This window comes from Grus americana, chromosome 1, assembly GCF_028858705.1.
Source record: "Grus americana isolate bGruAme1 chromosome 1, bGruAme1.mat, whole genome shotgun sequence".
In the NCBI taxonomy this organism is placed as follows: Eukaryota; Metazoa; Chordata; class Aves; order Gruiformes; family Gruidae; genus Grus; species Grus americana.
In genome coordinates this window covers 159,876,487-159,893,995 of record NC_072852.1, presented here as the reverse complement: position 1 = coordinate 159,893,995, position 17,509 = coordinate 159,876,487, and the positions used below count along the sequence as shown (strand labels likewise).

The window sequence follows — 17,509 nt, the reverse complement described above, 5'->3', positions numbered from 1 at the left end:
GAGAAAAAGTGCATGACTTTGAGAACCCTAGGTGCATGCCTCAGTAACATGAGGGTTCACTTAGAAGGTAATTATTAGAAAAATAGTATCAATGCTGTCTGATTAATTTCCCTCCATGATCTGAAGAGTCAGTGGTTTGTTCTTTGCTCTTTTAGTTATGGAGTTTTCCTTTATTATTAGGATTATGATTGCTGGCTCATTTCCACGCAGGTTTCCCTACAGTGTTTTTTACTGCGCTCCAGGAGAAGCTCTACTTGTGGCAAACAGTGCCTTTTACCCTTCTCCCTTTTACTGCTAACTATAGAGCGCTTGTTGAGAGGCATGAGTTGAAAGTCAATATGTTCCCTGGAATTCAGAAAGGGGTTTTCACAAGCACACCATTGAATGATCCACCCTCAGTGGTTCATCTGCTGAGACCATGCAGTCTTTTCAGGTGGGGAAGCTCCTCCAACTTTGTGACAACTCTGGAAGTATTTTTCAAACTCATGTGGTGTTTCAGTTTTGGTCATGTTGCAGATGGCGCAAATTTCAGCATTTTGAGACTGCTAGGAGGCCCCTCCAGCTGAAGATAAAACAAAATGCTATTACACTTCTGATTTTATTCTTCCTGGCTTGGTTTGTGGTTCATGAAGTCCACTCCTGCTCTGCTAGAATTACGTTGGAACCGGCATCAGTAACATGAGAGATGTAACAACCTACCTGAAACATCTACTTGAGCTTGTAGTGGAGATATCGGGTTGTTGGAACTCCTTTCCCTTACGTAAATTTTGACAAGCAGAGTGAAAAATGGCTGAGATGGAAGTCAGGCTGGTGGCTGTGATTTCCACCTATTTTCATGGATGGCAGTGTGAGACGTCTGGCACGAGCAAGTCGGATGCTTGGGTTTACATGCCGACTGCAAACTGAATGGCGTATATTAGTTTTTGGTTTCGCTGCAGACTGTCATACTCCCCGGGCCATCGTGGCCTCTCTGCAGCAGATGAGCGTCGGCGAAGTTCCCCTGCAGAAAAGCTTTGTGCAAACGCAGCTGCTTCCGAGGAAACTCACTGCCAGAGGCATGCTCGGCGAGAGGATGGGGCTGAAAGGCCTAGCAGTGATTAGAGTGTAGCTCGCTCTCTTGTGTCCAAACTAGAGCCGCTGCTCAGTACCTAAGGGATTTGTCTGCGCCTGACAGCTCAGAACTAGACCTCGAGGGCAGAGTAACCCACCTCTGCACAGCCCTCCTGAGCTCAGCCTGAAACTGCTCTGTTTTGGTTTCGATCCATTTTTCATTTAGTGTCAGGATTTCCTTATGTAATATACAGCTAGAAGTGATTTTAAAGTACTTTGGCTTAATCGTGTTTTTGTTCCCCACCCCCATGCTTTTATGTTTGAAGGCTCCATTAGTGTCCATAACAAAGAGAGACTAACACAGATGGTAAACATTTTTACCACAGAACACCAGCAGCGAGCACCATATCACTGATTTAGGAGTCTCTGTACTGTGCTTGCTCAGCTGTATATAATCACTCTCATTTCCTTCCCTTGGGTTTCTGGCTGGCTTAGGGAGACTTTACTGGCATGTTCAGTGAAGTCTCCCTGGCATCACCGAGCTATTGCTCCGTTCTCGTATGTGCCACTTTGCGGAGCAAGAAGCTCCGTGCTGGAGCTGGTGTATGTAAGCTCTTGCCTGGCACGCTCTCTGATTTCCAGATCTGTATTTTCACCAAATGTATGAGGCTGAAATTAAAACTCTTTTGGGTGAGGGCGATTATCTGCCTTAGCTGCCAGGCAGCCGTAGTGCTTTTGAATGTCTCCCTGACATAAAAGATGATAAATCTAGAAACTGTGATTAGCGTTGCCTGAGTTTTGTGGGATAGTTGCTATGGTGGAAGCTAGTGTGTGTTTGGTACAAAGCAATGATATTTTTAAAGTTTCAGTTTTTATTCTGGGAATGCTGATAGACGAATGCTAAGAATAAGGGTTGTTTGCTTTCTGCAGCATTTTAAATAAAACTATAAAAAAAATAATTCTGTTTGGTGCAGCATTTAGCAAGCTGACTAGCTGTGAGGTTCTTGTTTTATCTTCCTTTTTACTTTTCTTTGTACAAACAAGATAGCAAACTTAGGCTCTGTCTGTCAAAAATGCATGTAGCTTTTCTTTTGTACTTAGATGAGAGGGATAATCTCTAACTAAAATTTCACATTAGCATTCTGCTTGTAAAATAAAACAGTATCCTTTGGGCCAGAGAAGTTTTGTTTTTTTTTTTTTTTTAAAAACAAGCATGCACTATGGTCTGTGTAGTGGTGGCCCATTTTGGTGACTTGTTTACTGGTGCGTCTTTCATATCCAAATTCTTGGCTACAGACAAAGCATTCAAATACTTTTCTCTGTGTCAAAAAAAAGAAGATGAAAATTGTCTGAAATTGGAGCCAAGCTCACATTCTCTGGAGTACCGTTTCAGCCTTTGGGAGGACTGTCTAGTGCAGAGTAACTGAAAACTCGAGCTAGGTTTGTTTGAACAATCTAAACTTAAAGAAGAGACAGCAAAACAAATACTTTTTAATTCTTGTGCTTTTTATATTTACACTGGCGGTGGTGTCTTCCTCAGATAAAACGTTTTGATATTAAGCAGTTCCTCTAATTTTACTGGGCTCTGTTTCTTTTTATGGTAACACACACTGTGCAGGAAGGTCATTATACGGGAGAAAAAAGCTGTCAGCATAAAAGAGAAAGTTAACATTGCACATGTTGTCTTTGTTTATGGGGTTCCTGGAATGTGTTGCGAATCGAGCCAAATGATGGCTTAAACTGTTATTTTGAATATGCTGGACGGCCTGTCCATACGTTCTGCCAGTAACGGGTACTTCACCTTGCAAGTACAGGTTGTCAAATTATCTGTGAAAGCATCTTGAGTGTTTCCTTTGGATGTTGCTAGTACTCGCTTTAAAAACTATTTATATTTTTTAGTACAGTTTGGGGGAATGTGATCGTTGTTACATTCAATTAACCCAACTGGGTATGATAAGAACATTGAAATGAATAACAAAACATGTATTGGTTGCATACACAAAGCCAGTTTAGGTTAGGGTTGGTCTCAGTGTTGCCTGATGACAGTACATCACAGGGAGCCTTGCAAACTGCATTGGTGATTTTTGTCTCATTTAGTATTGCATTAACATCTGTGTTACAAATGGCCATTCATCAGCTGGTAGTTTTGTTTGAGTTCCAGAAGAAAGATGAGAAAAAAAATGCTGCAACTACTTTAAATCTTTTGGGTTCCATCCCCCAACAGGTTTCGTGTCTAAGGTTAAACCAGGGCAAAGGAGTAAAAACCCTGAATAACTGTTAGGTTACATAAGCAGCAGTAAATTCTTTAATTTTACACCTTATTAAAAGAAGAATAAAACCTTGTCTTCTCTAAGCCAAAGCTACTGCCTGCAGTTTCTGTTTGAAACAAGGGTTCCTCATACAGTGCCATGGGGCTGACCAGGTGTTAACCGTCCTAGGGATTCCTGCTGAACCAGTCCTGCGCAGGAGCGCGGAAGGAGCTCTGATGACTTGGGACGTAAGGGATCAAATCAACAATTAAAGGATAATAGCGAGTTGGGGAGGAAAGGGAAGATGACTAGCCAGGAAGGATTAGCCTCAGTCAGGAACAAATTTCCTGAAATTATACTCAAGCAGGTGCTTAAAGGGAGGTGGGTTATTCTCTTAAGGAGTGATTTTTCAGAAGTGTGTGAGCCAACTACAAGGAGGTCTGAGACCAACGAGGAAGAAACTCCTTTGGGGAGGAGAAGGATGCGGCCTCGTAGGGTCAGGGAGAAAGTGGCGTGCTCCTGGAAGACAACGAGATTTCTGCTCTTCTCTGTGAGAGACAATGTGCCTTGTGCCATGGAGGAGGTTAACGTGCTGGTCCGCAGACCCTTTTCCAGTGGGGAAAAAAGAGTGTTTAAATAGCAATACATGTATTTTCACTGTGTTTTCTTTGTATAATATCACTAGATACTAAAAGCAAGGCTTGCTGCAAGGAAAACAACTGACTAGTATAAACTAGAGAGGCAAGTTCCACAGGAAAACACAGCATCTTTTATTAGACCAACCGATGATGCTGGGGGGAAAAAGGGCAGCACTAAGATCTTGGCCTGTTCTCTGCTGCAGCTTTAGTGGGGAAGGAGGATAAAGTTTTGCCTGCGACCTTTTTACAAGCTCCATCCCCATACTTTGACATTGTGGAGCTGGAACCAGTGCAAGGGACGTGGGCACGGGTGAGGAGAGGACATTCAGCTTCTGCGCTGGAGCGTGATCTGTTGGTGCAGTGTGAGCATCATCTCATGAAATGGCCTGGCATTAACAGATATTACAGCTACTTGTGTTTATTTTTATTAAAATATTCTCAGATCAATTTTGTTACCTGAAGTGCATGCACATCTGCCTTGTGAATCAAAGTGAGGATTTGGTTTTCTCATTTTCAATGTGTTTCATTACACTGGATTCCTTTACAAGCCAAGCTGGTATTTGTTTGGCTGAGCTCATTTTGGAGTTGTATGGGAATGGACACCTCAAATGCTAATTTCTGATTTCTATACGCACTGTAACACCTACATTATTTCTTTTGGGATTAGCATTCTTTAGGCAATGGTTTTGTTCAGGAGCGATTACATTAGTGTTCAGTAAAGCTGAAATTGTGTATTTTACTCTTTATAAAGTGTTTGTCAAATCATCCGTATCCATTAAACACTTCTCCCACCTAAAGGAAGAAAGCAGGTTTTATTTGGATGTCAGTGGCTTCAACGTACTGTTAGCTTCTGGCCTCAATCTAAATAAAAAGGAGTGAGACCTGCAAATACCAAGTATATAAAATTCCAGTGTATTTTATTGGACAAGGAAACTTCATGTTAAAAAAGCACTGTACTTTGAATGATTTCCAAAATACATTGTTGAATTCAAAGTTGTGAAATGTAATTGCTTCTACATCCTGACAGAGCCACAGGATCTGGAGTGGCTTAAGAAAAGTGAAGACTGAAGGCCAGATTTTCAGAGGCAACTTAGTCCCACTAAAATTAATGCAAGTTAGGCACCTAAATGCCTTTGAAATCTGGCTCGGAGCCTGTAGTTTTTGTTGCTGTTAATACTTTGGACATTTTCTTTATGCCAGCCCTCCAGTTCAACTCAAGGAACAGGAGAGGGATTTCCTGTGTCGGTCAGCAACGTGCTGTTTAGCACTGGAGCTAACCCCAAGCGCAGGGCTGGGCAGTGCTGCTCTGGGACCCGCTCTGCCTTAATATTGCTCTAGTAGGAGTCAAAGTTTAATTGCCGATATGACATTTGACTCCATTCTGAACTACAAATAAGTTCTGAAGTAAGGAGGATGTCAAAGAACAATTTCCCCCTTCCCCCCCCCCCCCCTTTTTTCCACTCTGGGTTTTGCTGTTCCTCCCAAGATGCGTTTTGAGAAAAGAATATATAACCCAGCAACACGGACATCATTGAACTGAGCTTGTTCTGTAGCCATAGTTTTATTTTATGGGTAATAATACTATGCCGCTTTTAAAAGGAGGTGCAGCCTTAGAAAGTCAGGCTGGAAAATAGCTAAAAAGTGTAATTTCTTTCCATCAAATTATAAAACTGTACTGTGCTAGCTGAAAGCACATAATGAGTAGGAAGTGAGCACTAATCTATTTGGCTCTGTCTGAACCTTCATATTTCTGTTTATCTCAGTGGGAGATTTTAATATTCTACTGATGTTATTTTATATTTTGCTGACTTTCAGGTTGAGATATTGGCACTTAAAATCATGTTGACTGCCTGAATGCAGAATCAGGCTTTATGAGAATTAATAAAATCATGCTATTATGAATCTTGGAGATGGCACTAGCTGATATAAATGGTGTCTGAAAATGATGTAATGAGCGGTTTTGCCTTTATTTCAAAGCTCTTTTTCATACACTTGAAAGCATTTTGCAAAGGTGTATGCATATTAAAGCTGAGATTCTGCTTACATTGCTAGGAGAGTATCTCTGATTGTTCTAACCAACAAAGCTAAAAGTATGAATGAAACTTTATTGAAGCTACTTTATTAATTGCTAATTATTTTTGCCCGGTCCCGAGTTTACCCTCTGATTTTCCCTGAATGCCTGTCTCCTCCCCATCGCAGTTCCAGACCACGGTTATTGAACATGCAATGGCTTTGCGGCTGGTTCAGTGAGGATTGTAATGAAGTTGGAAAGATGAGCAAAACTTGATTTAAAGTTTTGATCTGTGAGGACACATACCACTTTGTGAAGAAGCACAGAATGTGCACTGGTGAGGAATACAATATATGAGCTAAGTAAACTGCAGCTCAATGCATGACTGGAAAAGTGTTTTCTAAAGTAATAGCCGAAACCTTTTTATTTACTCTATAGCAAAAATGGAAACACAAAAAAGTTGTAAAAATTAATTCAGGATTATAAATCAAAAAATACATTGAAATTTGCTATGCAAATAAAACATTTAGTTCAGTCATTGTGAAACTTAATTGAATGATCTTGGAGAAATCATGGAAATCTTTTATTAGTGTCTTCATTTTACCCTGCAAGTTCCTTATTTATTTGTGCCTGGCTTGCCAGAGGGCGAGTTGACTCTGAAATGCAGGCTCAGATTTAAACAGCTGGAACAAATGGGGCATGCTATGGGGGAGCTCATGAATGAGATCCGATTCTGCTTGGAGATGTGAAGGCAAACTGCTGAAAAATCTTCAGATCGGAACAGTTCTGTGGTGGGAAGAGCCTACAACCACCTCCTTCTCCCTTTGACTCGTAGTCTTCCTGAATTTTTAAGCGAAGCAAGTTGACAGAGGAACTGAAGAGTTTTAATCTTATGGCTGTTCCTGAGATCGTTCAAAATAAATTAGCAATTTCTCCAAATAACTTACTAGGCTTTTAAAAAGATTTGGGAATGGAACCACTGAAATTGTCCGTTCAGAAGAGACTCCAGACTATCAACTGCACCTTAGAGCTGGCAGAACTAGAGGCTGCTGACACATTTTAAGGCCCTTAGTCACAAAAGTGCTTAAGTGTGTGGATCAGCCTGTCCCTGTCCTTATCCTTGAAAGCACTTAAAATGTGACTTTAGGAGCACTTAAAATACTGGCAAACTTTTATGAGCTGAGACCTGCATAGACGTTTTTATCTTGATCCATCAAAACCTGTGTGAGCTCAGAGAAAACTAGGATACACCCTCCAGTTTGTTTTCCCAGTGATTTGCATGTGAATAAGGATTCATAAGTAACAAAATTATGAATACCCAAGGAATTTTTCTTCATTTATGACAGTGTATTTTCAGAGCCGTCCTGCACTTCAGTTCCATAGAAAGCCTGTAAAATCTCCTGCAAATTATAAGCTTACACTCTGCTTTTCCCCACCAGAGAGAATCCTGCAAATTCTCCAGAACTTTAGTGATTACCACTGGTACAAATTTTACAAATGTGTGTCACTTATCCAGCTTCTTGATGCTGTGTCGTTATGGTAGAGGCAACAACATGGCTACAGGCATGTATATGCCCTCCAATAGCAAGAAAAATGGTTAAAGGATGGACTCTTTATTTTTCAAAAGTCATTACCATGGAGCTGAATAAGTCTACTGAATTTTGGCTTAGCCTGGTGGGGATACAAAATGAGTCACTTGCTCACTAGTATAAAACGATAAGATTTATACGTAGCACAGATAAATTAAGGCTAGTTAGCAGTGACAGACTTCAAGTAGGAGGCATCTAGAATACTTTCATACCCAAAAGAGCATTTTATTGGAGGCTAGCTCTACTTTTTTGTGCAGGGAGAGCTTTGCTTTGATTGAAGCAGCCCACCAAAAGTCCTTATACATGTTTTAAAAATTGCTCATAGGTGTTTGTGGAAGGTGAAACGCAGAAATACGATACATTTGTCAGATGGACAATGTTTTGGAGATGGGGAAGAAAATTATTCAAAATTCTTAGTGCTTGATCATTGCTTGTACATGTGCCAGGTTGCACCTGAAAGCAGAAGGCAGAACAAATGGAGAAAATGTGCCTATTCGGTCTTATTTTGCATGAATAAAGACTGGATCTGCTCCTTAGTTAGGAAAATACTGAGAAACTGAGTCATATTTTTGTGATTTGATTTTCACAGGTGGTAGATCACTACTACTTCCATGCAAATCAGTGGAAGTTGCAAATTCTTACGTCTTTCAGAAAACAGGATATTGATAGTCTACGTTTCTCCACTGTCTTTCGCTTGGAGTAAGTTGTTTCTCTCAACAGAGAATTGTTAAGACCTTTTTTAATGTGAATTTGTCTGTAGCTTGCCAGTGACATCTTTACTATGCAGGCATGCATGGTGGCCCAGTGGGAGTTTCAGTTCTCTTCTGATTATTTCCCAGGCTTTGGCCAGAGAATTTCTCAGGCTCAGATGGTTCTGAGTGATTGTTTCAGAGCAATCCCCTCCTTTGCTGCACGTCAGTGCCAGATTTTCAAAGATGCAAATGCAGTATAATGTGCGACAGTTCCATCTCTGCAGCTCAAATTCGTGTATTTGAAACGGCAGTTCTGTAAGTCTGGTTTTGAAACTCCCAATGATCTTGGTGGTACTGTAGAGAAAAATGAGTTTTTTCAACAACAGAGAGGGAGAGAGACAAATGTTTTAATCAGAAGAACAAAGAAAACCCCCGTGTACTCGTCAGTAACAGGGTTAGTGGGGAGAATTTACTTTTTTTTAATTAAAAAAGTGAAAAATTAAGTCTCACTGTTAGACCACTTGTTTCTGTTTCAAATGATCTGGCTGCATCATTACTTATTAATCGATACTATTTTTCCATGCACAAGGAACTTATTTATTGTATTTATATAATGCCGCCTGATGAACAGGGTGGCCGCTTACAGTGCGGTGATATTGAAGTAGTTTGAGTTATAAATATTTTTAATGATCCCTTTGTTGATGGATGGATTATTCCTCTTGGCGAAGGCGAGGGCTCACCCAAGTAGCTTAAGAGAACAATTTGAGTGTCAGTTTCACAAGTGAAAAAAATCCGAAAAGGAAAAGGAAGCAATTCATTCACAACGGGACATGGTGCAGAGGAGGATAACCTGCCTTCAAAGATTTTTGTTTCGAGTATTATAATGTTTAATAAATAGTTTACTTCAAAGGCCTTTGCTGGAGAGAAAAAAAAAAATAAAATAAGCAGCTTTCCTGCTATTCTTGTTCACTGGTCCAGTGTTGCTATAAGTAGCTCATATCCTGTCCTCTGTGGTCTCAGGTGGTTAGCTTTTGTTTGGGAAACTGAAGCTTCAACTGAAAGAGCTGTGCCACCAGTTAAATTATTAGGTAGTTGACAATATGTCTCGAAAATCAATGGAACTCATTGTGGAACTTGGGGGGCGGGGGTGACTTTGGCAGGGGAGGAGGGGTGTCAGTATTATTTTGGGTGATGAGCAAAGGCGACAGATCAGATCACGTAAAAATAGAAGTTGCTAAGAAAGGCAGCTAAAGTAAATTCTAGACTTCCATCTTCCCCTACCATGTACTTTTTTTTCAAGCATTGTTAAAGGTTCATAGAGTACAAGATATATTGGGAGGTCATTTTATCTGTCCTCAGTGCCATGATTAGCTGTAACAAACCCCATTCCCCTTTGAAGTTCTTCTGACCTGTTCTGTACCCGTTTTGGTATTTCTGTATTGGTTTGTTTCTGCTAAGTGTTGTGCTTTGTATTTGTGTTCCATCGGGTAAAGGAATGACTCAAGGCTTAGAGGAAAAGGCTTGGGTGTTTCCCAAATAATTACATCTTAGGTTTTCTAGTTCTGGGCATACGAACTCAGCCACTGTTTTGTTTTCTTCCATTGTTTTTAATTCTGAGTTGTTTCAAATCGTTTGAGGGAGTAGTGTTATATTGCTGCCATCCTTCTAAACCTCATGTTTGTCCCTCACTGTGAGTTCTCATCTTTGGGGGCACAGTCTGGATCTGAAAACAAATCCATTCAATCTCTAAGGTAAGGATCATGAAACAGAATTGGAAAGCTCCAGTCTTCAATTTGTAGCCTGTTGTAGCCAAAATTGTAAGTGACAGGACTTTAAAGAGAGCTGAGCAGTAAAAGCAAGGAAATTCTGCTGAAGCTATCTTCACTTCACCCATGCTCTTAGATGATTTGAACGTGAACAGTTTTTAACAGGGTTTAACTCACTCCTCCCTGATAATACGTTTTCCTGAGATCACATCTGGTGTTTAAGGTCAGGAACGTAACCACTAGAGCAGCTTGCTCCAATTGGAGATTTACTGGGATGAGTCCGAGGGCAGCACACCCTGTTTACTTGGCCACATCAAAGTCAGAAATTTCCGTGAGTTTCTACAAGTGGATAAAGGAATATCTCATGCATAACAAATTACTGCTCGGAGGAAAAAGGAATCAATATTCTGTCTCTAGGACCATATCACTTCTTGTATCCTGCACTTGTCTTCCAGTTAAATGGTAGGTAGTAAGAATGATGGGGGCTTGATCGATGCTTCCTCAAGATGAGATCCAAAACACAATCCCCAACAAAATGGCAAGAGAAAGCTAAACATGTAAATGGACTGAGGGGGATGAGGAAGTTGCCTGGGGATGTTTCGGAGACATATCCTCTGGCCCTGATTTCAATGTCTTCCCTGTGAAATATCCTGTATTTCCAGTCATGACAACTCCAAGCCAATGAAACGAGATATTGTCCTCATGTGTGATTTGTCAATGAGGAAGATGTTTTTGTCATGGAGGATCAATGGGATAAGGAGGAGGAAGCTGAGTGTGAGGACAAACCACTGTTCTCCAGAAACAAGATATTGTAATCATTTGTAAGGACAGCCACAGATAGGCAAAATACAATCTTTCCCCAAGACAAAGTACGTAAGGCATAATACTGAGCTGTCTCAAAGTCTGATATTCAGTTCTGTAATGGATGATCTATAGTAACATCCTTGGTTGCTCTGGCTGGAGGAAAGCTGGTTTTACCAAATAGTCTTCATGCAGAAAAGCAGGGGTGATTCTGAGAATATTTTAGAGTTTCACCAGTGATTCTTTGAGTCTTTGCTATTGACCATGCATTTTGTCAGAGTCATTATCTGGTGACTATGAAATACTTAATCCCCAGCACGTGTCAAGGAAGCAATTACCTCAAATCAGCTCTTGTTCAACTTACAGCTAATGAATAACTATTGCAAACTAATCAGTGCTGTAATGGTAATTAGTAAAGTGGGTAAAATAACCGGAAATTAAAATGATTAAACTTGTCTGTTTGGAATTCCATGTTGAGCAGTGAGTAAATGATGTATTGCTCGATGCAGAAATTATATATGGTCACATGTATTTACGCTACCATGCCACGCAGGCAAATCCTCTGCACTTCACGGAGTTGTTTGAAGGGAGAGGGCATGCACTGCAGTGATGCCCAGGACTGGCAAGAAGTGCAAGGAAAATTATGCCTTTTGATGACCATGGGCCCTTTCAGCCCTGTTCTCCTTCACCATGTGCGTGTGCACATGCTCACACTCTGCCAAGCTCCTGCCCCACTCCTACAAGCTCTTCTTTACTCAAAGGCTATGCAAAAGTCTTTGGTGTATACTTTGTGGATGAGTCCTTATCTGCTGGCCCCACAGTCCTGGGTCCTTTCCACATCTCCAGGTCCAGTAATGTCTTTAGACAAACTGCCTGCAGAAAATTCAGAAGCTATTTGTATTTTGTTTTAAGTAAACTTAACCGTCATGGAGGAAAGCCACGAAACTCCCTCCCAGCCATCCACCAGCAAATTTATGAAACAGTGACTTGCCTCATTTTTGTTTTTTCACAAAGAGCCTTTTGTGAAGAGCTCTTTCCCATTATTCCACTCTGATAAAACTATGTAGCTGTGCTTCCTTTTTAAGGAGAGCGTAGTTGTGTTTTTCTGTCCCGTGTCCTTTTTTGCTAATGTTTCCTGAACTGGGGACAGCATTTTCCAGAATTGAAAAGAAAAGCAGTAGGCTGACTTTCACCCACCCTAACGGAAGCGGCCAAAAATTAGACATCACAATCTGAGGTTACTCAGTCAGTAGAGAGAATGGGGTACTTCCAGGGGCAATTCTCTTCCATGTGCTTCTCTGCTGGGTCTGTAAAGGGGACTGTAAAGGGGTCAAAGTGCCCCTGTTCAAACTTCGGTATCTAACTTTCATGCGTGTAATGTGCCCAAGACAGCTGCAGGGAGCTGACAGCAATAATGCAGGACCTACAGGTGCCCTGCAGTTTTTTGGAGCAGCATCCAGAAGCCAGATGGGACATCTTAAAGCATCCAAAATGGCAAACCTGAATCTCACCCCTAAAGCTGGGTGAGATGTTTTGGAAGTTTCTGTTAGAGCCTAGAATTTACCAGGAGCATTGCCAACAGAGTTTCTCTTCAATGTGTGACATACTATCTAATACGCAGAACAAAACTTCCATTAGGATGCCTTTCAAAACACATTGAGAACAAGAGAAAGCATTGTTTTGTTCCATGTTGCCAATCACAATAAGCCCCCCTCCATTTAACCCCCCTAAATACATTCTTGTACAGGAAAACTCTTAAAATTGTAAGAGAAAAAGTTTTATAAACCTCAAAACATAAGTAAATTCTTACATCTATATCTACTTACATAAATATGTATATGCACACATGTAAATATGTATATATTATACGCAGTATAGATTTATATGCTTATCTATCAATATTGTTTATAAAGATTAAACTTTGATAAAAAGGAAACAGTTTAATGTAAATATAAACGAACCAGATGATGATTGCACTTTGTGTGTTTGGGTAGTAGCATGTGACAGAGAAGCTTAATTTGTTGGTTGTTTTTTTTCCTCTGTGTGTAACTTTGTGGATGTGAATGTTAAATGAATTGGTGGAATTATAAAGCCAGTTAATAACTGGTATTTTAAATTAAATAGTCAAACATTGGGAAAATGAGGCTGGGAGGAATAAAATAAAAAACAGCAGAGAAAAGAAAAAGTATTCCTTGGTGGTTGTTGTTGACTGCTACATGTTAAATTGCCTCGCTGCCCCACTGGCAAACCTTCAGTTTTGTGGACTCCAGCAGTTACAGTAGCTCTTCTGCATTGAACATATGTTGTATTGATTACTGTTTGTCATTATGTGCACTTGAAATGTAAATTATGCAAGCTTCTCTTCTGCTTGTAGTTTAATATTTTAGGGGAAATAATTTTAAGTGTAGATTGTTAATTGCAATTCAGTTTTATCTTTATTCTGTGAAGCTAGATATAGCATTAATGCTTTTTGAGGGAGAATTGTGGTAGATTGTGGTTGACATAAGCATGTTTTTATGAAACGCAGGTAAAGGGGAGGAAAGGTGGATAACATATGCTGGCTTGCCATATTTTTTGCAAGCAGACATCAAAACAATAATAGATGTTATATATGATCAGGTGGGGTTTTTTTTTAAGGAGAGGAGCTACTTTAGATTTTCAGGAATTCACAGTTTTTTCCAAGAAAGCCAACTTCAGTCTTAAAACACACGTATAAAAAAGCTGTGAAGTTGTAGTGGATTTCTGAAAGATGTGAACTGTAAAGACTGTTTATATTTAAAATGGCCATTCACCTCTCTCTCAGTAAATATATAAAAATGTGCCAATGTTATTCTAAAGCATTCTGCTTTTGTTTTCTTGGCTCTTACACAAAGAATCTGAATACTAAATCAGTAGTAAAACATGAGATCAAGTGTGCTATGGAAGTGCTTTTCTTCAGTGTACTTCCTAGAATTTTCTATAAAGTGAAAGCAAGATTCCTCGGTACGTGTAAAGGTTGAGGAACTTGCTTGAAAGAAGGAGCGGCGCTTTGGTAGCTGGGGAACTGACCGGTGCAGCAACACTTCAGAAATAGTGCAAAGTAGGTTAAGTTACTCTAGGAAAAAATGAGGACTGCCTTAAAAAGATTAAAAAGCTGAAGGATTGTAGGGATTCAAGGACACATTTCATAAGGGAGAAAGCAACCAGAAGACCAGCTGCCTCTGAAAGTCAGTGGTTATGGTCACCCATATCTTTAATGTCTTCTAAAAAGTCATTTTCACACATTTTACTTTAAAATTACCCTAAATGAAATTACTTTGGCAAAGTCCCTCATTTTAGTTCATTTTAAAGTTAACAGAGAAGTTACATCAATCTGGTTGACGTTAGTTTTGTTTTCAATGTATGTAATGTAACAAAATGATTCTTAGCTTGTATTAACTGGTATTACATTCATACATTTTTTCGAAATGAAAAATGATGTCTTGGGATATCCTTCCAAGAACTATAGCTTTTTCTCTCTTACTCTGTTTTGAACAGAACAAATTGAAATTCATGCAAGGTGCCCTTTGCAATACAGCGTTGTCTTTCACGTGGTACTCATGTGATGCTTAAGAGTTCAAACAATCATGTTGTTCAAGAAATGCTGAGAATCTCTGATATTTCTTGAGTTTTGCCTTTTTTCTGTCCACTATCTTGTATGACATAACCTTGTCAGAGGATAATGAAGTTCAATGTGCAATGGTGCTGCCTGGTAATTTTTCAGATGGTTACTGTACCAGTGCTGCCTATGAAATTCAAATTCTCCTTAAATGAAACCTAAAAGAAGAAGTAAAAAGACTTGAACAAAACACAGCCTTCACTTCAGTTACAATTCAGTCATATGCCAGAAAACTCACATTTCTGAGTATTGATTGTGTTCATTTACCACAGCAAAGTGCATTCATTGATAACTACCTGCTGGTATTGAATCAATCTTATGTGAAGCACGGGCCATTATTGTCAGGTAGGGTAAATAATATTGATTTTATTTTAAAATGAATACGGCATAGGAGAAATTAATTTGATTCTATGAAGTCATTTAATTATGTTCTATCGACTTATAAACAGTGAAGGTCATGTAATAATATGATATCATGAGGCAAGTTACAGCTGCAAGCTTTAGCAAGGTTACCCCTCCATAATAGCAGTAAACACATTTTGTTTTTGTTTTGTATTAAAGGAGGAAGAGAAATCCAATGCCTGTAATCGATCTTAAAGTAGGATCCCAATTGGTGCCAAATCCTCTGACACTCTGTAAGTGGAACTATAGTCTTTACTGACTGCAGCAAACCAGGTTCTCGGTTATGTTGTAGGTCAGCAGATTTTGAAGCTTCAAATATTATTCTGACTAATGTACTCTGCTGTCAAAACTCTTTATCTTCCAAAATAAGCAAATAATCCGGAATGGGAGAAGGGTGTTGTGTTGATTATACCTTTTTGCTTGATCATCTTTCAAGCTATTGGCTCTATGAAGAGTAGCAAGGAAGGACAAGTGCAATAAGCACAACTACCACAAACAGGAGTAAGCCATGGAGGTAGTTTCACAATTGCTTTTGCATCTATTCTCCTCTAATGTTAAGGAACTGTACTACAGTAAAGTTGTTCAACAGCAGCAGCTAAAGCAACAAAACTGTGAAACATGGAACCCTTTTTGGATTACAGGCAATCAAGATTTAGTCATTGGTCATATACCCCAAACTTCATCTTCATGGGCTGTACAATTAATCTTGAAGTATTAGTATATGACAAAATAAGTTATTGATTATCACATACCATATGAAGAGAGCAGGAGACACTGAGAATTCTGCCAGTGCCCTGTGACCCTTGTTTCATTTTAAATATTTAAGATCAAATAACTTGCAACTGAGTTGTAGCTGGTTTAACAGCTATCTAGAATTCAACACTTTTGGAAACAGTAGTGAGGTCAAAAGAGCTGGAGGAATAAACACAGTTGTCCATATTTGAAGAGGAGGCAGAGGATGTGAGCCACATGGCTATAACTGGTGGATACAATTTTATCTCGAGTGAAATTTGTCTGTAGAAAGTAATCCATAGAGAAATGAAGGTAGATGAATAATTATCACTAATCAATGTTACAGAAATCGACATAAACATTGGTATGATGGGTTTTTTGACAACAGTACTTCAGTATCATATATTCAGATGTCCTTAGGCATCAGGCTTAAAGGTCCAGAGGGGCTCAATTTTACCACCTCCGGCAAGATTCAAGTACAATTTAAGTGTCTGAGTCAAAGAAAATGATCCAGGAAACTTAAGATCCGGTAACCTTCTGAGTGTCCTCAGAACACCTAAAATAGGTTTCACAGCTGTCTAACTAAAGATGCCTGCATCTTCTCAGCAGCCCTGCTCTGGGGGAACCAGATGTCAAATGTTCATTTCTCCTCACTGTGCTGCTGAAACAAAGTACTTTAACTCATCTCAAGTCTCCTGAGAGAATAGTCTTCAGAAAACATCTAGCACGGGTGGGCAGGATTGAGTTCAACCCAAAGCCTAGCGGCTGTAGCCACATTCATCAAAATTCCTAGTGGAAGAAGGCAGAGACGCTCACTTTTTGCAGCTCCCCTTGCTGCCGAGAGCACTTGCCTAGAAGGCTGGAGATAGGGGTTCTGTGCTGACTTCCACGTGATGGGATTAAAACCTGCTCTGTCCCTCCAGTATGTTGTAATTGTCAAGTCTTGAGGTAGCAGGAGAAACCCAGTGCTTGAGCCATTCTGCTGGGAAAGCAGATTCTGGTCCCCATTTTCTGAACCATTTCCCTGTGTCAGACTAGGCAGCCGGGTAGCTCTTGGAGCAGAGACCAGAAGGCAGTTTTCTCCTCACCCCAGCTGAGTTCCTTAGCCTTTAAGGCACAGAACCAGTTTTGTTCCTTCCTTGTCCCCTTTCTCCAATTGTGACTGCACAATGGCCTGCCTTACACAGCAGGAGCGGTGGTCTTGGAGCACCCTGTAGTCAAATTTGTAAATGTTTAAATTACTCAGTCCATTTTTGAAGTATGGAGTGCTGGGCTGCATCTTGGTTGTTCTTTCAGTATATTTACCCTGCTTGGTCACATGTGGTGCAGTTTTAGTCATCTACTGATGAAAGTCCTCTTTTAGCACAAGGAATGCCTTGTCAGCCAAATTCTAGCCATGTTGGATACATTTTTTAAAAAAAGAGGAAAGGGAAAGGAAAGGAGACTTTTTTTTTTTTGCAATGTCTCACTTAACATTATTTACTAATAAAATTTTAATAAGACTGATCTATTCAAGTTTGATCTTATCCCACTGTGAAACATTCTCAGTTCTATTTCTTTGCAAATTTGACAGACAAACTGGGAAGCTTTAAAGCATCAGGATAACCTGCATGTTTCTTCCTAACATTATACTGAGTAGTAAGAGTATTGTGATGGATAAAATCAGTACTAGCTATTTCCAGTCTTACAACCCTTTCCTTCTCTCCGTCCTTATTTTACTCTACACAGCAATGCTCAGGAATTTGTATTTCTCATCAGTGTTCTTTGTTGTTACTAGTTTCTTTTCCTGTTCCCACACCAGAATTATATAATTATTGATACACAGACTCACTCAGGTTGCTATTTATGCAAAGTGTGATTAACTGCTATGTTGAAAATAGGTATGTAACTATGGATGTGGTACCCTACCATGTTATCGCTGTTAAAATTCTTTCCAGTTGAC

The 17,509-nt window shown here is 39.8% G+C and overlaps 1 protein-coding gene across 2 annotated transcripts in view; it reads left to right on the top strand.

Moving 5' to 3' along the window:
- PCCA (propionyl-CoA carboxylase subunit alpha) overlaps positions 1 to 17,509 on the top strand; it is a 299,061-nt gene that overhangs the window by 250,580 nt on the left and 30,972 nt on the right. Inside the window, exon 22 of one of the 2 annotated variants that reach the window (XM_054821100.1) lies at positions 14,995 to 15,068. The exons of the other annotated variant lie outside the window; for it this stretch is intronic. Coding sequence (XP_054677075.1) covers positions 14,995 to 15,030 — 36 coding nt within the window. The 3' untranslated portion in view covers positions 15,031 to 15,068. The remainder of the gene's footprint in view (positions 1 to 14,994; positions 15,069 to 17,509) is intronic. 2 annotated transcript variants of the gene reach the window in all.